The 27,023-nt window shown below is 49.8% G+C and overlaps 1 protein-coding gene across 1 annotated transcript in view; it reads left to right on the top strand.

Annotated features, from left to right (window-relative positions):
• The first annotated feature begins 5,557 nt into the window (after nt 1–5,557).
• The window catches only part of LOC142301995 (aspartate aminotransferase, cytoplasmic-like), a 60,718-nt gene continuing 39,252 nt past the window's right edge, over nt 5,558–27,023 (top strand). Inside the window, exon 1 of the mRNA XM_075343067.1 lies at nt 5,558–5,675. Coding sequence (XP_075199182.1) covers nt 5,558–5,675 — 118 coding nt within the window. The remainder of the gene's footprint in view (nt 5,676–27,023) is intronic.

Below are 27,023 nucleotides of genomic sequence, written 5' to 3' on the forward strand. Positions count from 1 at the left end.
TAACCCATTGCTGACACAAATTTTGCTGTCCGTACTTTTATTCATTTTTCTGTTAATCTGTGTATAATTTTCGATTGGGTTATTTACTTTTATAAGAAAACTAATCTGACCACCAGTTCATTAAAAGGGACACTGGTGATACCGATGGACTTTATTATTATATCCTACTGTACTGAGATTACCACTGCCATTTGGAGAGTTTCACACTCTTTATTGTTAAGATTTCCTGAGCACAAGCAATCACTTTTATTCTTATTTTTTTTTTTAGACTCTAACATCCCGTTGTTTCAACAACATATGTACAGAGTGTCACAAGTGCATCATGGTCTGATGTGATCTCGGGGCGATCTGGGCTCAGAAGGTCACAGCGTATCATGGATCACAGATCTGCTTTAGAGCCCGCTCATCATTTACCCTGAGTTGGGTTGTAGCACCCACTCTCTCTTGGGGGATGTCACGGTGGTGGCCGTTGCCCGGTCCCATGCCCTGGGCCCTTTTTGTAATGGGGACATATTTACAAGGGGTTACATTAGTGTTCATACGTGACACCACTTGCGGTGTTGCGGCTAAAGGTATGGAGCCGCCGCTGCAGAATGTCACTGCTGGGGCTGTTGTTAATTGCAGCCTGGAGAGTAGGCCCTCCGCAAGCAGGGCCGGGCCCCAGAGGATGGGTGATGTGACAGGTGTTAGAAGAAGGGAGTCTACACCAAAGTTTAGGGCAACTGGTTTTACTCACGGCAGGCTGATAACTGGTTACCCGAGGCCGGTTGGTTTCGCCTCCAGGTCCCCTTCGTGCCAGTGCCAGCTTGGTTATCTGGTACCTTCTTCCCCTGCACCTGTCTCTGGTAAATGGGTCCCCATGGTGTAGAGCAACTGGGGATCCCCGTCTGGTGGTTTGTCCACTTCTGTCCACCCGACAGTAGCGTGAACCCTGTGGGGTTGGAGTCTCTGGTCCTGTCCCCGGTTCTCCCTTTGCAACTGAGTCTTCGGATTCTTAGGGTCAGCGAGGTCTTTGATGGTCCCCTTGCTGTGCAGGTGTTAACAGGTCGGCTTGGAGCTCTTTCCTGTCCTAGGGTCCTGTACCCCGTCGGTGCGTAGTTCCCGGAGTACTCCACCGTACTCCAACAGCAACCACTTCTCCTGGATACCAGGTCACTGTTAATCCGTGTCAGATCGTCACTTCATGTCCCCCTTCACACTCCACACTGTACCGACTACTCTGTCCTCAGTCCGCCCATCCCACCTAATGGACTGGACTGGCTCCACCTCTAGGCGGCCATCCATTGGTCTGACCCTAGCTTAGTACCATTGTATGGGGGATTGTTGGGGTAAACTGTGATTACCTGGGTTTTTGGTGTTACTGGCACTGGATCTCCGGGTCCCTAAGGGGGTAGGCCCTGCATCCTTGCAGCACCCTGATGGCTTCAGGGGTGCTACAAGAGCACATTTAGATCCATCTGTTACTGAAGGGGTTAATTCATTTCTATCCTGCTGTAACCTCAGCTGCAGCCACTCCCTTTTGCTATGAATATCTGATCCTCACTCCTCCCTATGCTGGCTATAGCTCATACCTATGCTTAGCATGTTGAAGGAGTTTGTCGCTGCATAGCTCTAACACCTGCCTGGAACCACAGACTCAGACTGGCTGTAATGGACAGGCTAGAGGAAAGCCACTTACAAAGCAGGACCCTGAGAACCCTGAAACCTTTTAACCCCTATACAGGGATTTGGAATTACACAGGGCCCTGGAGATCACTACCTGTGGAATTCTGCAGTCCGATGAGAGTAGTAGTCAGACAAGGTCAAACTAGGAGATGCAGAATCAGGGACAAAATCAGACAGGCAAGGACGTAATCAGAAAACCAGGCCGAGGTCAAATCCGGATCGGGTAGCGAGGTACAAAAACGGCAGGCAGAAGAGTAGCCAATGAGCAGGCAGAGGTCAACACAGGGATCAATAGACAGGATAGAACAGGAACCAGACACAAGCAGGAATACAGAACTATCTCTGTCAGAGACTAGCAGACAGGAGGGGGAATAAGAAGGGTGTGGTGTCTTCCCATTGGCAGTAGCTGAATGGTGGTAACTTCAGCTGAATGACACACGCCACCTACAGTCAGAAAGTGGTACTGCAGGTCCCAGAGAAACCCAGCCTAGTGGATGAGCGGAGCCTGTGCCCACCAGAGTTACTAACACTGACTCCTCTCCTATCACCAGCACTATCAACAGCGGGAACGCAGTGCTGCCTGGTGATCGAAGCAGAAGTCACAGGAGCTGACTTTGGTGGGGACATGACAATAGCTGAGGTGTCGTTTCTATTGCAGCTGCAAAGTTTCATCCTGAAGAAACCTAGAAGTATTTTTTGCTGTGTCTTTCCTCACGCATTTATCTTACCTTCCACGTGTTGTCTTATTGTAGTGTCTTGCTGGTCTTCACCAGTGAGGGCAAATTTGGGGTCAGCAAGGTTTTAGCTAAGTGACGGCATACGGGGGAAGGACCCATCTAGGGATGTTAGGGAGTGCAGGGTTCAACCTCAGTTGAGTGTTTGCTCCTTTATACCTAGCGCCAGGGCCTACCGGTGTATCATTTCCCTGGTGTACCTCTGGTTCAGTGTGTGAAGGTCATTGTGAACAGGGGGATATGTGACATCACCTGTTGTGATTGAGGGTCCCATGTTATCAGCTTTTACCTGTAATTGTGATCCTGTCTGTAATGATATGGCACCTGCTGAAAATTCTTTCTGAAAGGAAAGGAAGTATGAGTCTACAATAGCCCCAGTGAGCAGTGTGAAAATTGTAAGATAAATAATTATATATATTATTTAATAAAAATCTTGACGTGAAAATAAAGACATTAATAAAAAAATTTGAAAGCACACATACCACAAAAATATCTGATCCTATCAGAGAAAGCAGGTCCAGTCTCCTCTTAGGAACTACTTTTTTTTTTTTTTCTGACTCTTAAACTCACCGCTCATTCCATCTTGGCCAAGGCAAGGATTACTATTAGCTCAATGAGGGATCAGGTTACAGAACACATTGAAGTCTATGGAAAAGGGAGAGCAGCACACAGTATAGTGGTCCTGCAGCTTTACAGGCAGACAAAGGAAGATGGCGCTGCAGCCTTACAGGCAGACACAGGAAGATGGTGCTGCAGCTTTACAGGCAGACAGTGCTGCAGCTTTACAGGCAGACACAGGAAAATGGTGCTGCAGCTTTACAGGCAGACACAGGAAGATGGTGCTGCAGCTTTACAGGCAGACACAGGAAGATGGTGCTGCAGCTTTACAGGCAGACACAGGAAGATGGTGCTGCAGCTTTACAGGCAGACACAGGAAGATGATGCTGCAGCTTTACAGGCAGACACAGGAAGATGGTGCTGCAGCTTTACAGGCAGACAGTGCTGCAGCTTTACAGGCAGACACAGGAAGATGGTGCTGCAGCTTTACAGGCAGACACAGGAAGATGGTGCTGAAGCTTTACAGGCAGACACAGGAAGATGGTGCTGCAGCTTTACAGGCAGACAAAGGAAGATGGCGCTGCAGCTTTACAGGCAGACACAGGAAGATGGTGCTGCAGCTTTACAGGCAGACAGTGCTGCAGCTTTACAGGCAGACACAGGAAGATGGTGCTGCAGCTTTACAGGCAGACACAGGAAGATGGTGCTGAAGCTTTACAGGCAGACACAGGAAGATGGTGCTGCAGCTTTACAGGCAGACACAAGAAGATGGTGCTGCAGCTTTACAGGCAGACACAGGAAGATGGTGCTGCAGCTTTACAGGCAGACAGTGCTGCAGCTTTACAGGCAGACACAGGAAGATGGTGCTGCAGCTTTACAGGCAGACACAGGAAGATGGTGCTGCAGCTTTACAGGCAGACACAGGAAGATGGTGCTACAGCTTTACAGGCAGACACAAGAAGATGGTGCTGCAGCTTTACAGGCAGACACAGGAAGATGGTGCTACAGCTTTACAGGCAGACACAGGAAGATGGTGCTGCAGCTTTACAGGCAGACACAGGAAGATGGTGCTACAGCTTTACAGGCAGACACAAGAAGATGGTGCTGCAGCTTTACAGGCAGACACAGGAAGATGGTGCTACAGCTTTACAGGCAGACACAAGAAGATGGTGCTGCAGCTTTACAGGCAGACACAGGAAGATGGTGATGCAGCTTTACATTATTTTAGCGCTTTAGATTCAGCTCAATTTTGCTGCGTAATGTTCTCTATGCTGCTGCTAATGACTCTTCTGGCTACTGCAGAGAAATAAGAGCAGAAGTCCATCTATCTGTTTGGGACACGCTATCCATGTGAGACATTATAGCAGTTAGTCTCCACCCATTAGAGCCAACTGAAAATTAAATGAAAATTAAGATAACAGCCATTTAAAGGGAATCAGTCACCAGGTTTTTTTTCCACCTAATCGGAGAGCAGCATAATGTAGGGGCAGAAATTTCGATTCCAGCGATGTGTCACTTACAGAGCTGCATAGTGTAGTTTTGATAAAATTGCTGATTAATCAGCAGTAGATTATCATTACAGGACTACTTGGCGTGCTGCAGGTAGTCCAGCATATTCATGAGATGTACAGCAGAGAAAACTTTGATTTTATCAAAATGACATCAAACAAATCAGTAAGTCACACATCACTGGAATTAGGGGCTCTGCACCTACGTTTTGTTGTTCTCAGATGGGGGGAGCAAAAACCTGGTGACAGATTTAAAGGGTGGGCATTATGCCAAAGTAAAACGGACATTACAGGTGATGATATTAATCTGATTAACGTAGGGGCAGATATCCTGATTCCAGGGATGTGTCACTTACAGGGCTGCTTAGTGTAGTTTTGATAAAATTACTGATTAATCAGCAGGAGATTATCATTACAGGATTACTTGGTGTGATGTCAGGTAGTCCAGCATATTCACAAGCGCTGTATAACTGCTGGATCTGCAGCAGAGAAAACAGTGATTTTATCAAAATGACAACAAACAGCTCAGTAAGTGACACATCGCTGGAATCAGGGTCTCTGTCTCTACATTATGCTGCACTCAGATGGGGGAGCAAAAACCTGGTGACTGAATCTCTTTAAGGCTTGGTCACACGACTGTAATTTCTCCATACGAGAAAAACGTTCCAATTATGCTAATCAGACTCTGATCTCAGGTTGATCAGAGTATGATCCGTTATTTTTCAATGTGGACAATAAACCCCCAAAAAACGGATCCATAGACTTGAATAGCTGAGTTTTACAACATTTGACATTGACAGGCTGCTTAGTTATCTGCACATTTAACTTTGATGTGATCTCAGGTCATAAATCAGCCGAGGAGTCAGAAAAAGACAGATAAAAGAGTAAGCAAGTCTATCTGGCTGTCACAGTGAGCTTACTGATGGACTCTCAGTTAACTCATTCAGAAGCCATCAATAAACTGCAGCAAAGAGGCTATAAAATCAAATGGTGTAACCTTTTTAAAGAGAGAACCCCTTTAAGCTGTTGTCTTTGTTCTGCAGAAGACCGGCTCCTTCAGTCCGTCCTCAGTGAAGAAATGGTGAGCTCAAGATGACAACTCTCTCCGTGTTTCTTGACCTTCCACGGTCTATAAAGGATAAAGATAAGCGGCAGGAAGAAGCGTACATTAAAGACAGAGATAGAAGGAAAATTTACCTTGGGCACAAAGGTAACTGTAAGATGAGATTTCATTGTAAAAACTAATTTTGCTTTTGGGAAATATTACGGTAATTCAAGACTCCAATCTCGGAGGCAAAGTCTTCAAGGTGAAGACTATCATTTTTCAAAGGATCTAAGTGAATCTGTCATCATACTAAACTTACACTGCTTAACAAAAGTGTATTAAAAGGATAGATTTCTCTCCAAAATGAGAGAGAGAGAGAGAGAGAGTCATTACACACAGAGGGATCTATTCCTATATATTATATAGAGTCATTACACACAGAGGGAACTATTCCTTTATATTATATAGAGTCATTACACTCAGAGGGATCTATTTCTATATATTATATAGAGTCATTACACACAGAGGGATCTATTCCTATATATTATATAGAGTCATTACACACAGAGGGAACTATTCCTTTATATTATATAGAGTCATTACACTCAGAGGGATCTATTTCTATATATTATATAGTCATTACACACAGAGGGATCTATTCCTATATATTATATAGAGTCATTACACAAAGAGTGATCTATTCCTATATTTTATATAGAGTCATTACTAGAGATGAGCGAACCGGTCGCGGTTCGGCTCGAGGTCGGTTCGCCGAACGGAGCTCCCGTTCGAGTTCGGTTCGTCGAACGTTCGACGAACCGAACTCGAACCAATAGGCTATAATGGGAGGCAATCACAAACACATAAAAATGCATGATAAATGTACACAAACAGTTAATAAACATTGCCATAACACTTACCGGTCCCCGCGATCCCTCCTGCACTCTGTCTCCTGCCGCTATTCCATCCGATGATCGCTGAATCCTCCCGGTGACCGGCACTGCCAGCAGAGATGCAGGACCTATCGTGACATCAAAATAGCCATGTGACCAGTCACGTGGCTATTATCTCATTGGCTACAGACTGGTCACATGACTATGTTGCGTCATGTAGGACCTGCGAGTGCATCTCTCCGGTACACGGTGCACATTTGTGTATCGCCGTGTACCGGCGACATGCTCTAGCACACGGTCGACTCCCCGTTCCGTTAGGGACCGGCTGACACAGCCGGTCATTAACGGAGATCACTGTTGCCATAGCAACGCAGTTAGCGGTGACGTCACCGCTAACCGCGGCTCCGGGAGCACCGTTGCTATGGTAACGCGTCTGTCAGCGTTACCGCTGTTACCGCTAGCAGCACTGCTTTCCGTGCAGCTTTCACGGAGTGAATGCTCCACGGGAAGCAGCGTCTTCCCCCATGCAGCAGTGATGTAGCAGAGCTGCATTTGTTGAACGAGAAAGACAGAAGAGCAGGATCGTGGAGGGCTGACAGGGGGTAATAAAGATGGAGTCTCTAATGTGTCTGTGTATTTATTTCTATTAAAGTATTTTTTCTCTGTGTGGTGTCTTTTTTTTAACCCTTTATTGGAGATTCTTAATGGCCGGGTCAAACGTGCCTGACATTAAGAATCTCTGGCTTAATACTGGCTAGTAAAACAAAGCCAGTATTAACTCATGATTACCCAACAAGCCACCCGGCTCCAGGGCTGTTGGATGAGTTGGATACAGCGCCAGATGATGGCACTTCTATGAGAGCGACATTTTCTGGGACGGCTGCGGACTGAAATTCGCAGCAGAGGCGCCCAGAAACCTCGGGCTAACCTGTGCTGCGGATTCCAATCCCCAGATGCCTAGTTGTACCCGGCTGGACACAAAAATGGAGCGAAGCTCACATCGTTTTTTTTTTTAATTATTTCATGAAATAAGTGAAATAATTAAAAAAAATGGGCTTCCCTATATTTTTGGTTCCCAGCCGAGTACAAATAGGCAACTGGGGGTTGGAGGCAGCCCGTGGCTGCCTGCTGTACCTGGCTAGCATACAAAAATATGGCGAAGCCCACGTCATTTTTTTGGTGGGCAAAAAACTCCTGCATACAGTCCTGGATGGAGTATGCTGAGCCTTGTAGTTCTGCAGCTGCTGTCTGCTCTTCTCCATACAGACAGACAGTAGCTGCAGAACAGCAGCAAAGTGGAGAAGAAGTGGAGAAGAAGTGGAGAAGAAGTGGAGAAGAAGTGGAGAAGTGGAGAAGTGGAGAAGTGGAGAAGTGGAGAAGTGGAGAAGTGGAGAAGAGGAGAAGAAGTGGAGAAGAAGTGTTTGTTCATGCCAGATGGGAGATAAATAATTTTTTACCGGCGCTGTCATTTACTGTAACGTGATCATCGGTGTACGGTGTATACCTTTGATCACGTGAGCGGGGACCGGAAAAACCGTCCTGAATCATGATCTCCAGGGTCTCAGCTAGCCCTGAAACCCCGGAGATTTTCTGACGCCGGGGGGCGCTATTCACTTATTTCTGCCTGCTGTTTATAAACGGCAGATCAGAATAAGGCTACATTAACACGACCGATCCATTTTTGCGGTCTGCAAAAAACAGTCCATTTTTTTTCACGGGTGCATCCGTGTGGCATCCGTTTCCGTTCCGTAGACGGTCCGTATGTCATCTGTTTGTCATCCGTGTGCCTTCCGTTTTTTTTGTGTACTGCAAAAAAACTGAATGAGGGTAAATGCATAAATTTGCCCAGGATCCATAGCTTCATCCTACATGAGGCGGTCACATGTTCACTCCAGTGCCATTTTCTACTGCTTTTCACAGCGTAGAGCGCTCTGGTGATTTTCTTGTGCTTGTGCACTTCATATCAGTCTTTTCTGTCATTATAATGGCAGAAAGACACATAATGTCCCACTCTCCTGCATTTTGTAATTTTGCACCCTTTGGTGCCTTTCATGTGGCACTAAGGGGTGCTTAGCTTTGTATTTAGCCAAAAAAATGAAAAAAAAAAATGACGTAGGGTTACCCCTAGTTTTGTAGCCAGCTAGGGTAAAGCACACGGCTGCAGCCTGCAGACCACAGCTGGCAACCTCACCTTGGCTGGTAATCCAAAACTGAGGGCACCCCACGCTGTTATTTTAAATTAAATAAATAATTAAAAAAAAAACACGTAGGGGTCCCCCCAAAATTGGATCACCAGCCAAGGTAAAGCGGACAGCTGGGGTCTGATATTCTCAGACTAGGGAGGTCCATGGTTATTGGACTCTCCCCAGCCTAAAAATAGCAGGCCGCAGCCGCCCCAGAAGTGGCGCATCCATTAGATGCGCCAATCCTGCTGCTTCGCCCCAGCTCATCCCGCGCCCTGGTGCGGTGGCAAACGTAGTAATATATGGGGTTAATACCAGATGTGTAATGTCACCTGGCATCAAGCCCTGGGGTTGGTGAGGTCAGGCGTCTATCAGATACCTGACATCACCAACCCAGTCAGTAATAAAAAAAAATAGACGACAAACACATTTTTATTTGAAAAAACACTCCCCAAAACATTCCCTCTTTAACCAATTTATTAGAAAGAAAAACAAATCCAGGTCTGGTGTAATCCAAGGGGTTGCCATGACGATCCACACTGTCCCAGTCAATGAAGAGCAGAATGTTCCCCATTGGCTGGGAGAGCAGTGCAGTGACCTGAGCTAACATCAATGGGTCAGCCCAGGTCACTGCAGGGCATGACAAGTGCTGCTGTCAGCGAGGTACATTACCTGCGCTGATCTCCAGCACTGCCGACAGCCCCTGTCACTGAGTTCAATGACCGCCGCCTTCACAGCCAAGTATCGCGAGAGGCCCGTGACGTCACCGCTAGTCAGTCTCGGGTCGGAAGCGAGAGAAGGTGATGTGACAAGCGGCGGCCATGGAGGACAGTGACAGCGCTGAGGTCGGGATGGCGGGACTTCATCACCGCAGGTAAGCCGAGCGGGACCATGTGTGCAGAGTGTGTGTGCAGAGTGTGTGTGTGTGTGTGTGTGTGTGTGTACATGCCGCGGGCAGGAGGGGGTGGAGCGAGCTGAGCGGGGAAGTGTGGGCTTCCTGCACGTAACTATGATAAACATCGGGTTACTAACCAAAGCGCTTTGGTTGGATACCCGATGTTTATCTTGGTTACCAGCTTGTGGCAGGCTGCCAGCGATGGCTCCTGCACACTGTAGCTGTAAAAAGCCCTGCTTTTTGCTGCTAGGACAGTTCTCGAACGTATCTAGAACTATCGAATTTTAGCAAAAAAGCTTGAGTTCTAGTTCGATCTAGAACACCCCCCAAAATCACTCAAGCTGCGAACTGGAGAACCTCGAACCGCGAACCGCGCTCAACTCTAGTCATTACACACAGAGGGACCTATTTCAAGTGTTTATTACTGTTAATGTTGATGATTATGGCTTACAGCCAATGAAAACCCAAAAGTCATTATCTCAGAAAATTAGAATAATTACCACAAAACACCTACAAAGGCTTCCTAAGCGTTTAAAATGGTCCCTTAGTCTGGTCCAGTAGGCTACACAATGATGGGGAAGACTGCTGACTTGACAGATGTGCAGAAGGCAGTCATTGACACACTCCACAAGGAGGGTAAGCCACAAAAGGTCATTGCTAAAGAAGCTGTCTGTTCACTAGAGATGAGCGAACCGGTCGCGGTTCGGCTCGAGGTTGGTTCGCCGAACGGACCTCCCGTTCGAGTTCGGTTCGTCGAACGTTCGACGAACCGAACTCGAACTGCATAGGAAACAATGGCAGGCAATCACAAACACAGAAAAACACCTAGAAAACACCCTCAAAGGTGTCCAAAAGGTCACAAACAACTCACAACACATGGGAAAGTGACAAGGACATATACTCATGCGAAAACAAAAGAGCTGGACAAGGAAAAAGAGGAGGACACACAGATATATGAGTATATGCAAGGAAACATCGATTCCATTAATGTGCAACTTGAGCCCTGCTCATTCTTGGCTTCCAATCTTGATAAATTGCCTGAGCTCGCCACGTACGTCTTGGGGATCTTGTCGTGTCCTGCAGCCAGCGTTCTCTCGGAACCTGTCTTCAGTGCTGCTGTGGGTCTGCTGGCAGATAAGCACACGTGTCTGTCCACTGACAATGTGGACATGGCTCTCAGAGGACTTTTCTTCCCCTGGGTCAGCCAGGGGACGGGAAAGGCACGCGTATTTTTGAGAGTGCTTCATGCAAAGCATCTTTTTCTTTTTCAAAAGGGAGCTCAACCGATGCCAGTCAAGTGGGGTGTGTGTGGCCCAGTGAGTGGCAACGAAGGAGACTGTGGTTGGAGTCCCCTCGCTGTGTTTCTAAAAGACCCAAAATGAACAAATCATGGCTCTCAGAGGACTTTTCTTCCCCTGGGTCAGCCAGGGGACGGGAAAGGCACGCGTATTTTTGAGAGTGCTTCATGCAAAGCATCTTTTTCTTTTTCAAAAGGGAGCTCAACCGATGCCAGTCAAGTGGGGTGTGTGTGGCCCAGTGAGTGGAAACGAGGGAGACTGTGGTTGGAGTCCCCTCGCTGTGTCTCTAAAAGAACCAAGATGAACAAGTCATGGCTCTCAGAGGACTTTTCTTCCCCTGGGTCAGCCAGGGGACGGGAAAGGCACGCGTATTTTTGAGAGTGCTTCATGCAAAGCATCTTTTTCTTTTTCAAAAGGGAGCTCAACCGATGCCAGTCAAGTGGGGTGTGTGTGGCCCAGTGAGTGGAAACGAGGGAGACTGTGGTTGGAGTCCCCTCGCTGTGTCTCTAAAAGAACCAAGATGAACAAGTCATGGCTCTCAGAGGACTTTTCTTCCCCTGGGTCAGCCAGGGGACGGGAAAGGCACGCGTATTTTTGAGAGTGCTTCATGCAAAGCATCTTTTTCTTTTTCAAAAGGGAGCTCAACCGATGCCAGTCAAGTGGGGTGTGTGTGGCCCAGTGAGTGGCAACGAGGGAGACTGTGGTTGGAGTCCCCTCGCTGTGTCTCTAAAAGAACCAAGATGAACAAGTCATGGCTCTCAGAGGACTTTTCTTCCCCTGGGTCAGCCAGGGGACGGGAAAGGCACGCGTATTTTTGAGAGTGCTTCATGCAAAGCATCTTTTTCTTTTTCAAAAGGGAGCTCAACCGATGCCAGTCAAGTGGGGTGTGTGTGGCCCAGTGAGTGGCAACGAAGGAGACTGTGGTTGGAGTCCCCTCGCTGTGTTTCTAAAAGACCCAAAATGAACAAATCATGGCTCTCAGAGGACTTTTCTTCCCCTGGGTCAGCCAGGGGACGGGAAAGGCACGCGTATTTTTGAGAGTGCTTCATGCAAAGCATCTTTTTCTTTTTCAAAAGGGAGCTCAACCGATGCCAGTCAAGTGGGGTGTGTGTGGCCCAGTGAGTGGAAACGAGGGAGACTGTGGTTGGAGTCCCCTCGCTGTGTCTCTAAAAGAAGCAAGATGAACAAGTCATGGCTCTCAGAGGACTTTTCTTCCCCTGGGTCAGCCAGGGGACGGAAAAGGCACGCGTATTTTTGAGAGTGCTTCATGCAAAGCATCTTTTTCTTTTTCAAAAGGGAGCTCAACCGATGCCAGTCAAGTGGGGTGTGTGTGGCCCAGTGAGTGGAAACGAGGGAGACTGTGGTTGGAGTCCCCTCGCTGTGTCTCTAAAAGAACCAAGATGAACAAGTCATGGCTCTCAGAGGACTTTTCTTCCCCTGGGTCAGCCAGGGGACGGGAAAGGCACGCGTATTTTTGAGAGTGCTTCATGCAAAGCATCTTTTTCTTTTTCAAAAGGGAGCTCAACCGATGCCAGTCAAGTGGGGTGTGTGTGGCCCAGTGAGTGGAAACGAGGGAGACTGTGGTTGGAGTCCCCTCGCTGTGTCTCTAAAAGAACCAAGATGAACAAGTCATGGCTCTCAGAGGACTTTTCTTCCCCTGGGTCAGCCAGGGGACGGGAAAGGCACGCGTAATTTTGAGAGTGCTTCATGCAAAGCATCTTTTTCTTTTTCAAAAGGGAGCTCAACCGATGCCAGTCAAGTGGGGTGTGTGTGGCCCAGTGAGTGGAAACGAGGGAGACTGTGGTTGGAGTCCCCTCGCTGTGTCTCTAAAAGAACCAAGATGAACAAGTCATGGCTCTCAGAGGACTTTTCTTCCCCTGGGTCAGCCAGGGGACGGGAAAGGCACGCGTATTTTTGAGAGTGCTTCATGCAAAGCATCTTTTTCTTTTTCAAAAGGGAGCTCAACCGATGCCAGTCAAGTGGGGTGTGTGTGGCCCAGTGAGTGGCAACGAAGGAGACTGTGGTTGGAGTCCCCTCGCTGTGTCTCTAAAAGAACCAAGATGAACAAGTCATGGCTCTCAGAGGACTTTTCTTCCCCTGGGTCAGCCAGGGGACGGGAAAGGCACGCGTATTTTTGAGAGTGCTTCATGCAAAGCATCTTTTTCTTTTTCAAAAGGGAGCTCAACCGATGCCAGTCAAGTGGGGTGTGTGTGGCCCAGTGAGTGGCAACGAGGGACACTGTGGTTGGAGTCCCCTCGCTGTGTCTCTAAAAGAACCAAGATGAACAAGTCATGGCTCTCAGAGGACTTTTCTTCCCCTGGGTCAGCCAGGGGACGGGAAAGGCACGCGTATTTTTGAGAGTGCTTCATGCAAAGCATCTTTTTCTTTTTCAAAAGGGAGCTCAACCGATGCCAGTCAAGTGGGGTGTGTGTGGCCCAGTGAGTGGCAACGAAGGAGACTGTGGTTGGAGTCCCCTCGCTGTGTTTCTAAAAGACCCAAAATGAACAAATCATGGCTCTCAGAGGACTTTTCTTCCCCTGGGTCAGCCAGGGGACGGGAAAGGCACGCGTATTTTTGAGAGTGCTTCATGCAAAGCATCTTTTTCTTTTTCAAAAGGGAGCTCAACCGATGCCAGTCAAGTGGGGTGTGTGTGGCCCAGTGAGTGGAAACGAGGGAGACTGTGGTTGGAGTCCCCTCGCTGTGTCTCTAAAAGAACCAAGATGAACAAGTCATGGCTCTCAGAGGACTTTTCTTCCCCTGGGTCAGCCAGGGGACGGGAAAGGCACGCGTATTTTTGAGAGTGCTTCATGCAAAGCATCTTTTTCTTTTTCAAAAGGGAGCTCAACTGATGCCAGTCAAGTGGGGTGTGTGTGGCCCAGTGAGTGGCAACGAGGGAGACTGTGGTTGGAGTCCCCTCGCTGTGTCTCTAAAAGAACCAAGATGAACAAGTCATGGCTCTCAGAGGACTTTTCTTCCCCTGGGTCAGCCAGGGGACGGGAAAGGCACGCGTATTTTTGAGAGTGCTTCATGCAAAGCATCTTTTTCTTTTTCAAAAGGGAGCTCAACCGATGCCAGTCAAGTGGGGTGTGTGTGGCCCAGTGAGTGGAAACGAGGGAGACTGTGGTTGGAGTCCCCTCGCTGTGTTATACATGCTTTTAGAAGGGCATGACATGGCTTGGAGGTTGACTTTCATAAAATGCAAACTGTTGGCTACCAAAATGCTGCCTTTCCAACAACTGTGGTTATAGGCAATGAGGAACATACTGATGAAGATGAGACGCAGATACCCGATTGGGATGACAACTTAAATATTCGGTCAGGGCAAGAAGAGGCTCGGTCTGAGGGGGAGGGGAGTGCAAACACAACAATTGATGATGAAGTTCTAGATCCCACCTACTGTCAACCCCCAGTCAGGCACTCGAGGAGGTCAACAGAGGCGGTGGAGGAGGATGCAACCGACGACGAAATTACCTTGCGCCTTCCTGGACAGAGTCGGAGCACTGGTAGCACGTCTACAACTGCATCCTCAGCCACCACTCTGCCTATGAGCATTATTCGGGGTGCATCAACAGGTCGCATGGCCTCTAAGCCTTGCCTAGCCTGTTCCTTTTTTGACATAGAAAAAGATCGCCCAAATCATGTGATATGTAAAATTTGTCATGATTCTCTTAGTAGAGGTCAAAACCTCAGCAGTTTGACAACTTCTTCCATGAATCGTCACATGAATAAATACCATAGGTCCCGGTGGGAAGCTCACTGTGCTGCAATGCGGCCTAGCGGAGCGAACCATCCACCGCCCGCCCCTTCCAGTGCATCCGCGCGCTCTTCATCTTCTAGGACTGTGGGGACAGCTGTCACACCTGTTTTTCCACGCAAAACGTCCACCACTGTAACCGCAACAGGCAGTTTGCTTGGTAGGTCGTCAGTTGGTTTGGAAGGGGAAACAAGTGAGTGTGTACAGCTCTCTCAGACATCGATAGCACCTACGTTGGATGAAGGCAACATCATGTCTCCGCCTGCACTTTCCTCACAAACCTGCATTTTTCCAGGGACACCCTACTCAACACCGTCTACACACAGCAGCCAGATCTCTGTCCCTCAGATGTGGTCAAATAAAAGGCCACTTCCTCCGACCCATGACAAAGCTAAGAGGTTGACTCTATCCCTCTGTAAGCTGTTGGCTACCGAAATGCTGCCTTTCCGCCTAGTGGACACACAGGATTTTAGAGACCTTATGTCTGTCGCTGTGCCCCAGTACCAGATGCCTAGTCGCCACTACTTCTCTAAGAAAGGTGTGCCCGCGCTACACCAGCATGTCGCACACAACATCACCGCTTCCTTGAGAAACTCTGTGTGTGAACGGGTGCATTTCACCACCGATACTTGGACCAGTAAGCATGGACAGGGACGTTACATGTCGCTGACTGGGCACTGAGTAACTATGTTGATAGATGGTGAAGGGTCTGCTGCACAAGTCTTGCCGTCCCCACGACTTGTGTGTCAATCCTCTGTCTGTCCAAGTTCCGCCACTGCTTCTGCATCCTCCACCTCATCTGGGTCCTCCACCTCCGCCCCAAGCCTGCCTGGTCAGGCCACCAGCGTTCTCACTGCGCAGAAGGAATCACGCACCCCTCATTACTATGCTGGCAGCAGAGCGCAACGGCATCAGGCGGTCTTTAGCTTGACATGTCTTGGGAATAAGAGTCACACAGCTGAGGAGTTGTGGTCAGCTCTGCGGTCCGAGTTTAATAAATGGTTGTCTCCACTCAACCTGCAGCCTGGTAAGGCCGTGTGCGACAATGCTGCAAACCTGGGTGCGGCCCTTCGCCTGGGCAAGGTGACACACGTGCCTTGTATGGCTCACGTGTTGAACCTTGTTGTCCAGCAATTTTTAACACACTATCCCGGCCTAGATGGCCTTCTGACCAGGGCACGTAAACTGTCTGCAGTGCTCACTTCCGCCGTTCAACCGCCGCAGCTGAGCGACTTGCATCGCTCCAGAAGTCTTTCGGCCTGCCGGTTCATCGCCTGAAATGCGATGTGGCGACACGCTGGAATTCAACTCTCCACATGTTACAGCGACTGTGGCAGCACCGGCGAGCCCTGGTGCAATACGTCATGATGTATAGCCTGGGCCAACGAGATGCAGAAGTGGGGCAGATCACCCTGATGGAGTGATCTCAGATCAAGGACCTATGCACCGTTCTGCACAGTTTCGACATGGCGACGAATATGTTTAGCGCTGACAATGCCATTATCAGCATGACGATTACAGTCATTTACATGCTGGAGCACACGCTAAACACTATTCGGAGTCAGGGGGTGGGACAACAGGAAGGGGAGGAACTACAGGAGGATTCATATGCGCAAGACACAACAAGATCACCAAGGTCCAGACGTTCATCATCACCAACGCGGCAGGCATGGGACCATGGGGGACAGGGATCAACAAGGGCGCATGGTAGCAGGCGAGATGTTGAGGAAGGTGCAGGAGGACATGAAGATATGGAGGACGAACTGTCCATGGACATGGAAGACTCAGCGGATGAGGGAGACCTTGGTCAAAATTCAGTTGAAAGAGGTTGGGGGGAGATGTCAGAGGAAGAAAGAACGGTTAGCACCTCTATGCCACAAACACAGCGTGGACTTGGTCCGCATGGCTGCGCAAGACACATGAGTGCCTTCTTGTTGCACTACCTCCAACATGACCCTCGGATTGTCAAAATTAGAAGTGATGATGACTACTGGCTTGCCACACTATTAGATCCCCGGGACAAGTCCAAATTTTGTGACATAATTCCACCCATAGAAAGGGACGCACGTATGCTGGAGTATCAGCATAAGCTGTTACTCGATCTTAGCTCGGCTTTTACACCAAACAACCGTGCAGGTGAAGGGAGTGATTCTCCCAGTTGTAACTTGACAAACATGGGACGGCATCGTCATCTTCAACAGTCTACCCGTACCAGTAGGACCGTATCTGGTGCTGGTAACAGCAATTTTATGGAATATTTTCATAATTTTTTTAGACCCTCCTTTGCAAGGCCACCAGAGACAACAAGTCTGACACATAGTCAACGGATGGAGAGGATGATACAGGAGTATCTCCAAATGAACATCGATGCAATGACTTTGCAAATGGAGCCTTGCTCCTTTTGGGCTTCAAATCTAGAAAAATTGACAGAGCTCTCCAGTTACGCCTTGGAGATTTTGTCGTGTGCAGCTGCCAGCGTTGTCTCTGAACGTGTCTTCAGTGCTGCTGGGTGTGTGCTGACAGATAAGCGCACGCGTCTGTCCAGTGACAATGTGGACACACTGACGTTCATCAAAATGAACAAGTCATGGATCCAGAAGGAATTTACTACCCCTGTGTCATCCTGGGGAGAGTAAATGCTTGTGGATTTGGAATGTGCTTGATGCAAATCAAAACATCCTGTTTGCAACTAGGGCACAAGTGCTGCCACTGATGGGGTGTCTGTGTGCCCAATGTTGGGAAAAAAGGTAGACTCCGCTTGGAGTAACCCTTGCTTGATGTGTTTTTTAAAAATGATACAAGATGAACAGATCTGAAGGCAAGATGAAGGCAACATCATGTCTCCGCCTGCACTTTTCTCACAAACCTGCATTTTTCCAGGGACACCCTACTCAACACCGTCTACAGACAGCAGCCAGATCTCTTTCCCTCAGATGTGGTCAAATAAAAGGCCACTTACTGCGACCCATGACAAAGCTAAGTGGTTGACTCTATCCCTCTGTAAGCTGTTGGCTACCGAAATGCTGCCTTTACGCGTAGTGGACACACAGGATTTTACAGACCTTATGTCTGTCGCTGTGCCCCAGTACCACATGCCCAATCACCACTGCTTCTCCAAGAAAAGCATGCCCGCGCTACACCAGCATGTCGCACACAACATCACCACTTCCTTGAGAAAATCTGTGTGCGACAGGGTGCATTTCAACACAGATACTTGGACCAGTAAGCATAGACAGGGTCATTACATGTCACTGACTGGGCACTGGCAAACTATGGTGAGAGATGGAGAAGGGTCTGCTGTACAAGTCTTGCCGTCCCCACGAGTTGTTTCAATCCTTGTTCTGTATGTAGAAGTTAATACACTGCTTCTGCCTCTTCAACCTCGTGTGGGTCCTCTACCTTGGCGCAAACCCTGTGTGGTCAGGCCACCCTTCCTTGCAACTGCGCACAAGGACTACCACACACCTCCTTACTATGCTGGCAGCAGAGCTCAATGCCATCAGGCGGTCAAAGCTTTACTTTGAAATGTATGGGAAATGTGAGTCACACCGCTATTACAGAGAATAGTAGTCAGGCAGGGTCAAAACATTAATTGAGGAACAGGAACAGAATGGGACGGCCAGGAAAGAATCAGAAAACAAGCAGAGTTGAAATGCGTATCGGCCAACAAGGTACATAAACAGCAAGCAGGAAAAGTAGTCAGGTAACAAGCACACAAAATCATAAAACTGAACTGGGGGTAAAATTAACCAGAGGTTCATAGCTATGTCTGGCAGTGGTCTGCAGACAGGATGGGCATAAAAAAGGGTGTGGTGTCTTCCCATTGGTTGTAGCTGAATGATGGTATTTCATCTGTGAGATACCCACCAGCTACATTCAGCCAGAGATTCTGCATCTGTCAAGGTAATGCAGCCCAGTGGGTGAGCATAACCTGCGTCCACCTGCGCCGCTGGCATCGACTACTCTCACATCATCAGCACTATTCATGAAAGGAACACGTTGTCACCTGGCAACCGGAGTACAAATTGACGGAGCGGACTACGTTGGTGACTTAACAGCCGTGTGCGGCAATGATGCAAACCTGGCTGCGGGCCATCCTCAGGGCAATGTGACACACGTGCCTTTTAGGGCTCACGTGTTGAACCGAATTCGCCAGCAATTTTTAAAACACCATCACGGCCTACATGGCCTTGTGCAGTGGGCACGCTCGCTATGTGCTCACTTCCATCGTGCGCACACAGCAGCTCAACAACTTTCATCACTCCGGAAGTCTTAGGGTCTGGCAGTTAAACGCCGTAAATGCGATGTTTCGACACGCAGGAATTGGAATCTGCACATGTTGCAGCGTGTGTGGCAGCACCGCAGAGCCCTGCTGAAATACGGTAAGACATATAGCCTGGGATAACTTGATCCAGAGGTGGTGCAGATCACGCTGCTGGAGTGGTGTCAGATCAAGGACCTATGCACCCTGCTACACAGTTTTGAAATGTCGACGAAGATGTTTAGCACTGGCAATGTCATTCTCAGCGTGACAATTCTGGTCATCTACATGATGGAGCACACTGTAATTATTATTCTGAGTCAGGTGTTGGGACAAGAGGAAGGGGAGGAAGTACAGGAGGAGTCATATGCGGAAGGGATAACAAGATCTACGAGGTCCAGATGGTCAGCGGCACCTATGCGGCATTCATGGTGAGGGAGAGGGATTAACAAGGGCGCATAGTATCAGCAAAAAGTGTTGATGAAAGTGCAGGAGCCCACGAAGAAATGGAGGACAAACTGGCGATGGGCATGGAAGACTCAGCAGATGAGTGAGAGCTTGCTCACATTTCGGTTGTGCGAGGTTGTGGGTAGAGGGCAGAGGAAGGATGCACGATTCTCACCTCTCTGCCACCAACACACCAAGGACTTGGTCCTCCTGGATGCACAAGACACATGAGCGCCTTCTTGCTGCACTACCTACATGACCCTCGGATTGTATGAATTTGAAGTAATCCTGAATACTGGGTTGCCACACTGTTAGATCCCCGGTACAAGACAAAATTTGGCGAACTAATTCCTGCCATAGAAATAGACGCACGTATACAGGAGTATCTGCAGAAGGTGGTACGCAATCTTAGATCTACTTGTCCACTAAACACCAGTGCTGCACAGAGTGAATCTCAACGCTTTGTCATGGATAGGAGGAAATGGTCTTTTACTTGTCCACATCGGAGGGACCGAGGGATGGCTGCTGTGCTGAGATGGCGTTGAGTACGGTGTCCCTGCACAGTTGCACTTTTGGTCATATCCCAAAATGAGTTGAAAAAGGACAGATGCTGTTGGAAAGGGGAACAGGTGTGTTGGAAAGGGGAAAAAAGTTTTGGTCCGTGGATTTGGTGGTTAAGCAACTGTAACATTTGCTGAAGAAACAACATCTGTTACAGTGGGACTGGCAGATTTGGATAAAGTGGTATATAATCTGTGACCGCTATATAACGAAAATTAATAAGAAAAGAAAGAGAAAGGTATATATCCCCATCAGCAGTCAGTGTCCACCGTGCTCCCAGTTGGAAAAGGAGAGGTTGGCAACTGGAAGGTTCGGTGGAGGATACAGAGCTGTGTGGCTATGAAACTAATAGTAGCCTGAACCGAGTTAGACGCCATTCGGATCTGGAGACTGTGAGCCCTGTTAGCGTCACAGGGTCCACATGCCCACCCAGCCCAGGAACTCCCTGTTAACAACACAGGGGCCATTGAGTACGCTGACCGTGTGCGTAGGGGCCACACCTGTGGACAGCAGGCGCATCAGCAGCAGCAGGCCTGTTAATGCCACTGGGCTGCACAAGCAGGACTGTTAGGACAGGAGCTGGTCTTAACCGTTCTGCGTTACCAACTGTGGTGGTGGCCTGCATCCACCACCCGATCCCTGCCTACCTCTGGCCTAAAGCCGCAATGGGTTCAACACATGGAGGTGTGCTCTTTCGGAGCATAATAGAAGACTGCGCACCTCCTTGTTGGCTCCAGCCCCTTTTATAACCTGGGTCCGCCCCAAACCAGGGTGAACCACAATGCACCTCCTGGAGACAAAAGTAGAGTGACACGTCATGAGTGGCATAACTAGCGTCCTATTTGGAAACGCAACTTCAATGATGACCTCATGGCTGCCATGACCCAAACACCTCACCAGTCATCGTCTGAGCATCAATAATGCGGTGACAAGTCATAGGTGTGGGCCTCTGCAAGCCATTTGGGAGGACACCTGATGCCCTGTGGTCTATATGGGACCCCCACATCAGGGCCAGGGCCAAAGAGTTCATTACCGGACCTAGTCTCTGATGCAGTAAGTGCCTGAGCATGCTCAGTAGCATGAAATACAGTCTCTGAAAAAAGACTATCAGCTTTAGCATGGTGTCTATGCCCAAAACAGGACTTAGACCCGGCACGGAATGCAAGCACCTGTGCAAAGAGGCTTTTCACACTTAGTGTGGGAGCATGCGCTGTATCCCGAAATGAAAACTTAGCGTCAGGAATGGCACAGTCAGGCTGAGCATACTCACTAGGCGAAACACTGTAATTATGCTGCAGCTGGGGTACATCGGCACACGCATGCGCACTAGCTGCCTCTCCACACTTAGACGTGGAGGGGAAATTTGTCTTGGAGATGCTGTCTATGAACAGAAGGAAAAGCTAAAGGAAGCCTGACTTTCTATCCCTCCGAATTATGAAATGCAGCAATGAATTCCATGAGTTTGCTATAACATTAGCGTAGCAAAATGTGCATGAGGGTGTGATGTAGAGGTGCTAGAAATAGCTTGTCACCAGTGGGGCACTAATGGAATACAACAGCCAGTTCTATGATGCCACAAAATGGCAGTATTTTGTGCTATCATTATAGCTTATTAAAAACAGAGCACGAGGTTGTCATGCAGAGGTGCTGCACATAGATTTGCAGTAGTGTGAATTGACAAAAGTACAATAGCCACGTTTAGGATACAACTAGGTACAGTGAGTGTTTGCTAGTAAAATTGCTTAGTTTAAAAAAGTTGTAGTGTGCAATGCAGGCAGACGTGCTATGCAAATGTCTTTGCACTAGTGGGACTATAGCAAAGTCCAATAGCCACGTATAGGATGCCACTAGGTACACTGAGTGTGTGCTAGTATAATGGCTTAGTTATAATTTGTTGGAGTGTGCAACGCAGGCAGATGCGCTCTGCAAATGTCTTGGCACTAGTGGGACTATAGCAAAGTCCAATAGCCACGTATAGGATGCCACTAGGTACACTGTGTGTTTGCTAGTATAATGGATGAGTTTAAAAAAGATAGAGTGTGCAATGCAGGCAGACGTGCTGCAAATAACGTTCCAATACTGTGAATTGACAAAAGTACAATAGCCACGTTTAGGATGCCACTAGGTACACTGACTGTTTGCTAGTATAATGGCTGAGTTTAAAAAAGTTAGAGTGTGCAATGCAGGCAGACGTGCTGCAAATAACGTTCCAATACTGTGAATTGACAAAAGTACAATAGCCACGTTTAGGATGCCACTAGGTACACTGACTGTTTGCTAGTATAATGGCTGAGTTTAAAAAACTTGGAGTGTGCAATGCAGGCAGATGTGCTCTGCAAATGTCTTGGCACTAGTGGGACTATAGCAAAGTCCAATAGCCACGTATAGGATGCCACTAGGTACACTGAGTGTGTGCTAGTATAATGGCTTCGTTATAATTTGTTGGAGTGTGCAATGCAGGCAGATGCGCTCTGCAAATGTCTTGGCACTAGTGGGACTATAGCAAAGTCCAATAGCCACGTATATGATGCCACTAGGTACACTGAGTGTTTGCTAGTATAATGGTGTGAAGCCCCACAGGTGTTGTATCGGTGCATACCTTCAGGGACTCCACGTAGCTGGTGCTGGTCACAGGTAGGGAATCTTCGGTTTTGATCGTGACGCCACTCTCAGTATTGCGGCCAGTAGGGACCGCCACTGCAGGTTGAGGGTCGCCTGGGGCTGATGGTGTGTGCAGTTAGATGTAGGAGCCTCCTGAGAGTGAGGCAAGCCCCAGGGCCCTGTGTAGGTTTGTAGTACCACAAGTCGCAGAATGACCACACAGGCAGGATGTCTTTCAGGGTTTTTACTCACATTTGATGGCAGGGTGAGTAACCCGGGCGTAGCTGAGATGAACCAGGTAGGAACCAGGTATCCTTCAGGCTGACTTTATGAGGGTGACTACTGACTCGCCTTCCTTAGCCCTTGGTGGTTTGGGGTGACCCCGACTTTGAGTCCCTATGGGGGTCACCCAGGGAAGATGCTCCAAGCCTCTCTCCCCTTCTTGTTTTGCCGTGTGCTTGTTCCCCGGACCAGGCCACTCCAGCCTCTTGCCTCCTGTGACCTATGGGCCCAATCTTGCGGTTACGTGGCTGCGTCTTTTGTAGTGTTGTGGTGTGGGCTTTAAGAGCCCCACACCGGCAGGTTTAGCAGGGAAAGGTGAATCTATCCTCGCTTCGGGATCTGCCGCCCGGTTGGGCCTGGTGCTCTCTAGAAGTCTCCTTACTTCCCACTCCGTGCACTCTCTAGCTGAAGCTGGCTTTCAGGCAGCACTCCTAGTTGACCGTTCTCCCCCGTCTGTAGTCACTGCGCGGGCGCTGTTAGACAGCATCAGCCCCACAGGTCTGCTCCTCACTGAGCCCTATGGAGTTCTCCTTCTAACTGACTCACTGCTCCTCCTCTCCTGTTCTTGCCTACGCCACCTAGCAACCAGACTCTCCACCACACCCCTTGAGAGGAGATGGAGGCTCTACCCCCTCCACTATTCCAGTGAAGGAGAAGGCTTGCCCCCTCCTGGGATCCCCAGGGGTCCTCTCATGGGTACATGTGTGAGACCTGATCACTATGCGCCTGTGTACCACACCCCAGTCAGCCTTCTGGATCACCTGTATTGTACTGTCCCCAGCATGGGTGCAGTACTCAGTGGTGCCTGACCAGGTCAGGGGCGCCACATTCCCCCTTAGTTATCACCAGCACGTCCTCGGGCTGCAAGACAACATTTTAAAATGCATAAAACATTAAAACATTTAAAAGCACCAGGTATCAGACATCACCACCCTCCACCCACAAGTCCGTTAACCCACCCAAAACCCTCTCAGGAGGCAGGTCACCGGTCCTTTTGGTAACCAGGTCTGGGCCATCCGTTTCTCCAGACCTTTCCTCCAATCTTCCTCTCCCGTTGGCCGCGACTTCAGCCACTTCTGGCAGGATGTAGAGGCGGCTTTCATGGGCTGGTGGTTTCAGGGTATACCTGGCCTGGTGGATCCGCGCCGTCAGCCTCTTCTGGCAGGATTCAGAGGCGGCCTCCACAGTTGGTGCTGACCAGGTACCCTCTTTGTGGTGGTGAGCCAAGGCCCCATAAACAGGCGTGCTCTCTGGTCGCAGGTGAGCCAAGGCCCTTTTCTACGGACGGGCCCCCCTGGTTGCAGACGAGCCAAGCCCCTAAACAGGCTGGCCCTGGTGGTGGTGCCACTGGTGTAACTATTTACACTGCGAGAGTTTGTGGCTATAGCAAGTTCATAGCCTTAAAGTTTATTTCTCACAATAGTTCTTGTGGGCGCATTTCTTAAACGTTGCAAACAAAACTTTTCAAACTTTAACTGGTCAAAACTTCTTACTTTCCTTTACTTTACTCCTCTTTTTCACTAGGGCGTGGGCATGTAGGGCACCGGCACCTGTGACTTTCTTGCTCTCCGTCGTCGTCCGTGGTTGTTTCATCTGTAGGATCTTTATCTTTCCTTTCTTGGTCTTCGTCTGTTTCCTTTTCTGCATCTGTTTCTGTATCTCTGTCTTTTCTTTCTTGTCTTTCTTGTCTTTCTTGTCTTTCTTGTCTTTCTTGTCTTTCTTGTCTTTCTTGTCTTTCTTGTGGCATGGGATGGCTGTAGGGTTTGCTGGTACGTAAGGCTACATCAAGTGCGTACAATCCCCTTTCACCTTGGTGCATGGTAAACTGTACCGAATCTCCCATTTTCAGATTTCTGCCAGGGTGTCCTCTAGGCAGGTGTGCGCTGACATCTCTCCTGTTAACAAATATTCCCTTTTTGATGCCAGGTGCTACAATAAATCCATAGCCGCTTCTCAGATTAAAGTCTTCCACTACGCCATAACACAGGGGTCCTCTAGCCTGGCTTTTGGCCCTTCTCAGGGACCGTTTCTCCTGTAGGTCTCTGGCGGTGACTTCCTTCTGCTCTGGAGACTGTGGGGCTGGAGCACACTGTGTTCGGTGTCGCCGTGTCTTGCGGGCTGGGTTCTGTAGAGGGCAGCTCACAAACTCCCAGGTGAGGTCTTGGGGCTGATCTTCGTCAACAGACGGTGTCAGGTCTTCCTCATCCCAGCGGGAGTATGGCAGCATTTCCGGCTCTGAATACACATCTGCCGCGGGTGGCACTGGAGTCGGAGTCAACCCTTCTGCTTCCTGGCCTCCTCTCCCCCTTAGTTCTTCCTGGCACTCCAGCTGTGGCAGTGCCGGGGATGGATGCTCTTCAGCCGGCCCAGGTGAGGGACTCCTTGGTGTAGCTGCTGCAGGAGTTAGCAGGAGACTCTTTGGGGTATGCGGAGGGGGTATGTACTGGCTCACCAACCATTGTGGAAATTTGGCCTCCAGGTCAGCCCTCATCTGCCAATATGCAGGGTCTTCACCCACCGTGGGCTGCCTATCAGGAACCTCTGTGGACCGGGGAGCGGTGTCTGCTCTGGCCTTACAGGCCGGGGTAAATGCTGAGGTAGTCTTTTCTTGGCGGGCCGCGCCCTGTATGGCGGCGGCCTGGTCTTGGCGGGCCGCGCCCTGGATGGCGGCGGCCTGGTCTTGGCGGGCCGCGCCTGGCATGGCGGCGGCCTGGTCTTGGCGGGCCGCGCCTGGCATGGCGGCGGCCTGGATCAGTGTCGCTGTTGCAGGGGGCTCTGTGCAAGCTGGGCTGGACGTCGCTGCAGCAGTCTGGGCTTGGCGGGCCGAGCAGGGCATCGCTGCGGCGGCCGGGGCTTGGAAGGCCGCACCTGGCGTGGCTGCGGCCTGCTTCAGCGTCGCCGCACCGGACGCCTCTTCGGGGACCGCGGGCGTGGCAGCAGGGGTCGGGGCACTTGTGCTGGCCGGGGCATCACTCGACTCACCCATCTGTGGCTGCATCGGGGTCTGCGTCGTCGCCGCTCGGTCCGACATGCGTCGCGCGGCTCCCTCCTCGTAGGTCCGCACCGCCGCAGCCATCTCCAGGAGCTCCGTGCGTTCTTCCCTGATCTGCTCTATGACCCGGGTCTCCAGTCGGTCACAGAACTGGGCCAGCTCCCGATACCACCAGGCAGCGGAGCCTGGTTCTGGGTTCCTGCGGTCAGACGCCATTTCTTCTGCGCCGTCTTCTGCACGATCTCCCAGCAGTGGACTCTTCGCTGCCTCCTGTAACAAGCTGTCCAGTTTCTGCTCTGCCTCTTTCAGCAGCTCCTCTCCCAGCAGCAGGCTTGTGGCTCCCTTTCTGTTCCGCCGTTTCTCGACGCTTCCACTCTCATAGCTGGCAAGGTCAGAACTCTGCAGGGGATCTCTGGGTAGCCACACCTCTTCGTGGGCGGTAACTTCTTCCAGCGCGGGCTGCTGTTGTTTTTCAGCGCGCTTTTCATGGTGGCAATATGGCGGCGCTTCCAATTTTTCAAGCGGACCGCCCAGGCACATGGTCACCTGTCTGGACAGGTCTAGTCCTTATCCTGTTCGTGACGCCAGATGTGAAGCCCCACAGGTGTTGTATCGGTGCATACCTTCAGGGACTCCACGTAGCTGGTGCTGGTCACAGGTAGGGAATCTTCGGTTTTGATCGTGACGCCACTCTCAGTATTGCGGCCAGTAGGGACCGCCACTGCAGGTTGAGGGTCGCCTGGGGCTGATGGTGTGTGCAGTTAGATGTAGGAGCCTCCTGAGAGTGAGGCAAGCCCCAGGGCCCTGTGTAGGTTTGTAGTACCACAAGTCGCAGAATGACCACACAGGCAGGATGTCTTTCAGGGTTTTTACTCACATTTGATGGCAGGGTGAGTAACCCGGGCGTAGCTGAGATGAACCAGGTAGGAACCAGGTATCCTTCAGGCTGACTTTATGAGGGTGACTACTGACTCGCCTTCCTTAGCCCTTGGTGGTTTGGGGTGACCCCGACTTTGAGTCCCTATGGGGGTCACCCAGGGAAGATGCTCCAAGCCTCTCTCCCCTTCTTGTTTTGCCGTGTGCTTGTTCCCCGGACCAGGCCACTCCAGCCTCTTGCCTCCTGTGACCTATGGGCCCAATCTTGCGGTTACGTGGCTGCGGCTTTTGTAGTGTTGTGGTGTGGGCTTTAAGAGCCCCACACCGGCAGGTTTAGCAGGGAAAGGTGAATCTATCCTCGCTTCGGGATCTGCCGCCCGGTTGGGCCTGGTGCTCTCTAGAAGTCTCCTTACTTCCCACTCCGTGCACTCTCTAGCTGAAGCTGGCTTTCAGGCAGCACTCCTAGTTGA

This window comes from Anomaloglossus baeobatrachus, chromosome 4 (assembly GCF_048569485.1).
Source record: "Anomaloglossus baeobatrachus isolate aAnoBae1 chromosome 4, aAnoBae1.hap1, whole genome shotgun sequence".
Taxonomy (NCBI): Eukaryota; Metazoa; Chordata; class Amphibia; order Anura; family Aromobatidae; genus Anomaloglossus; species Anomaloglossus baeobatrachus.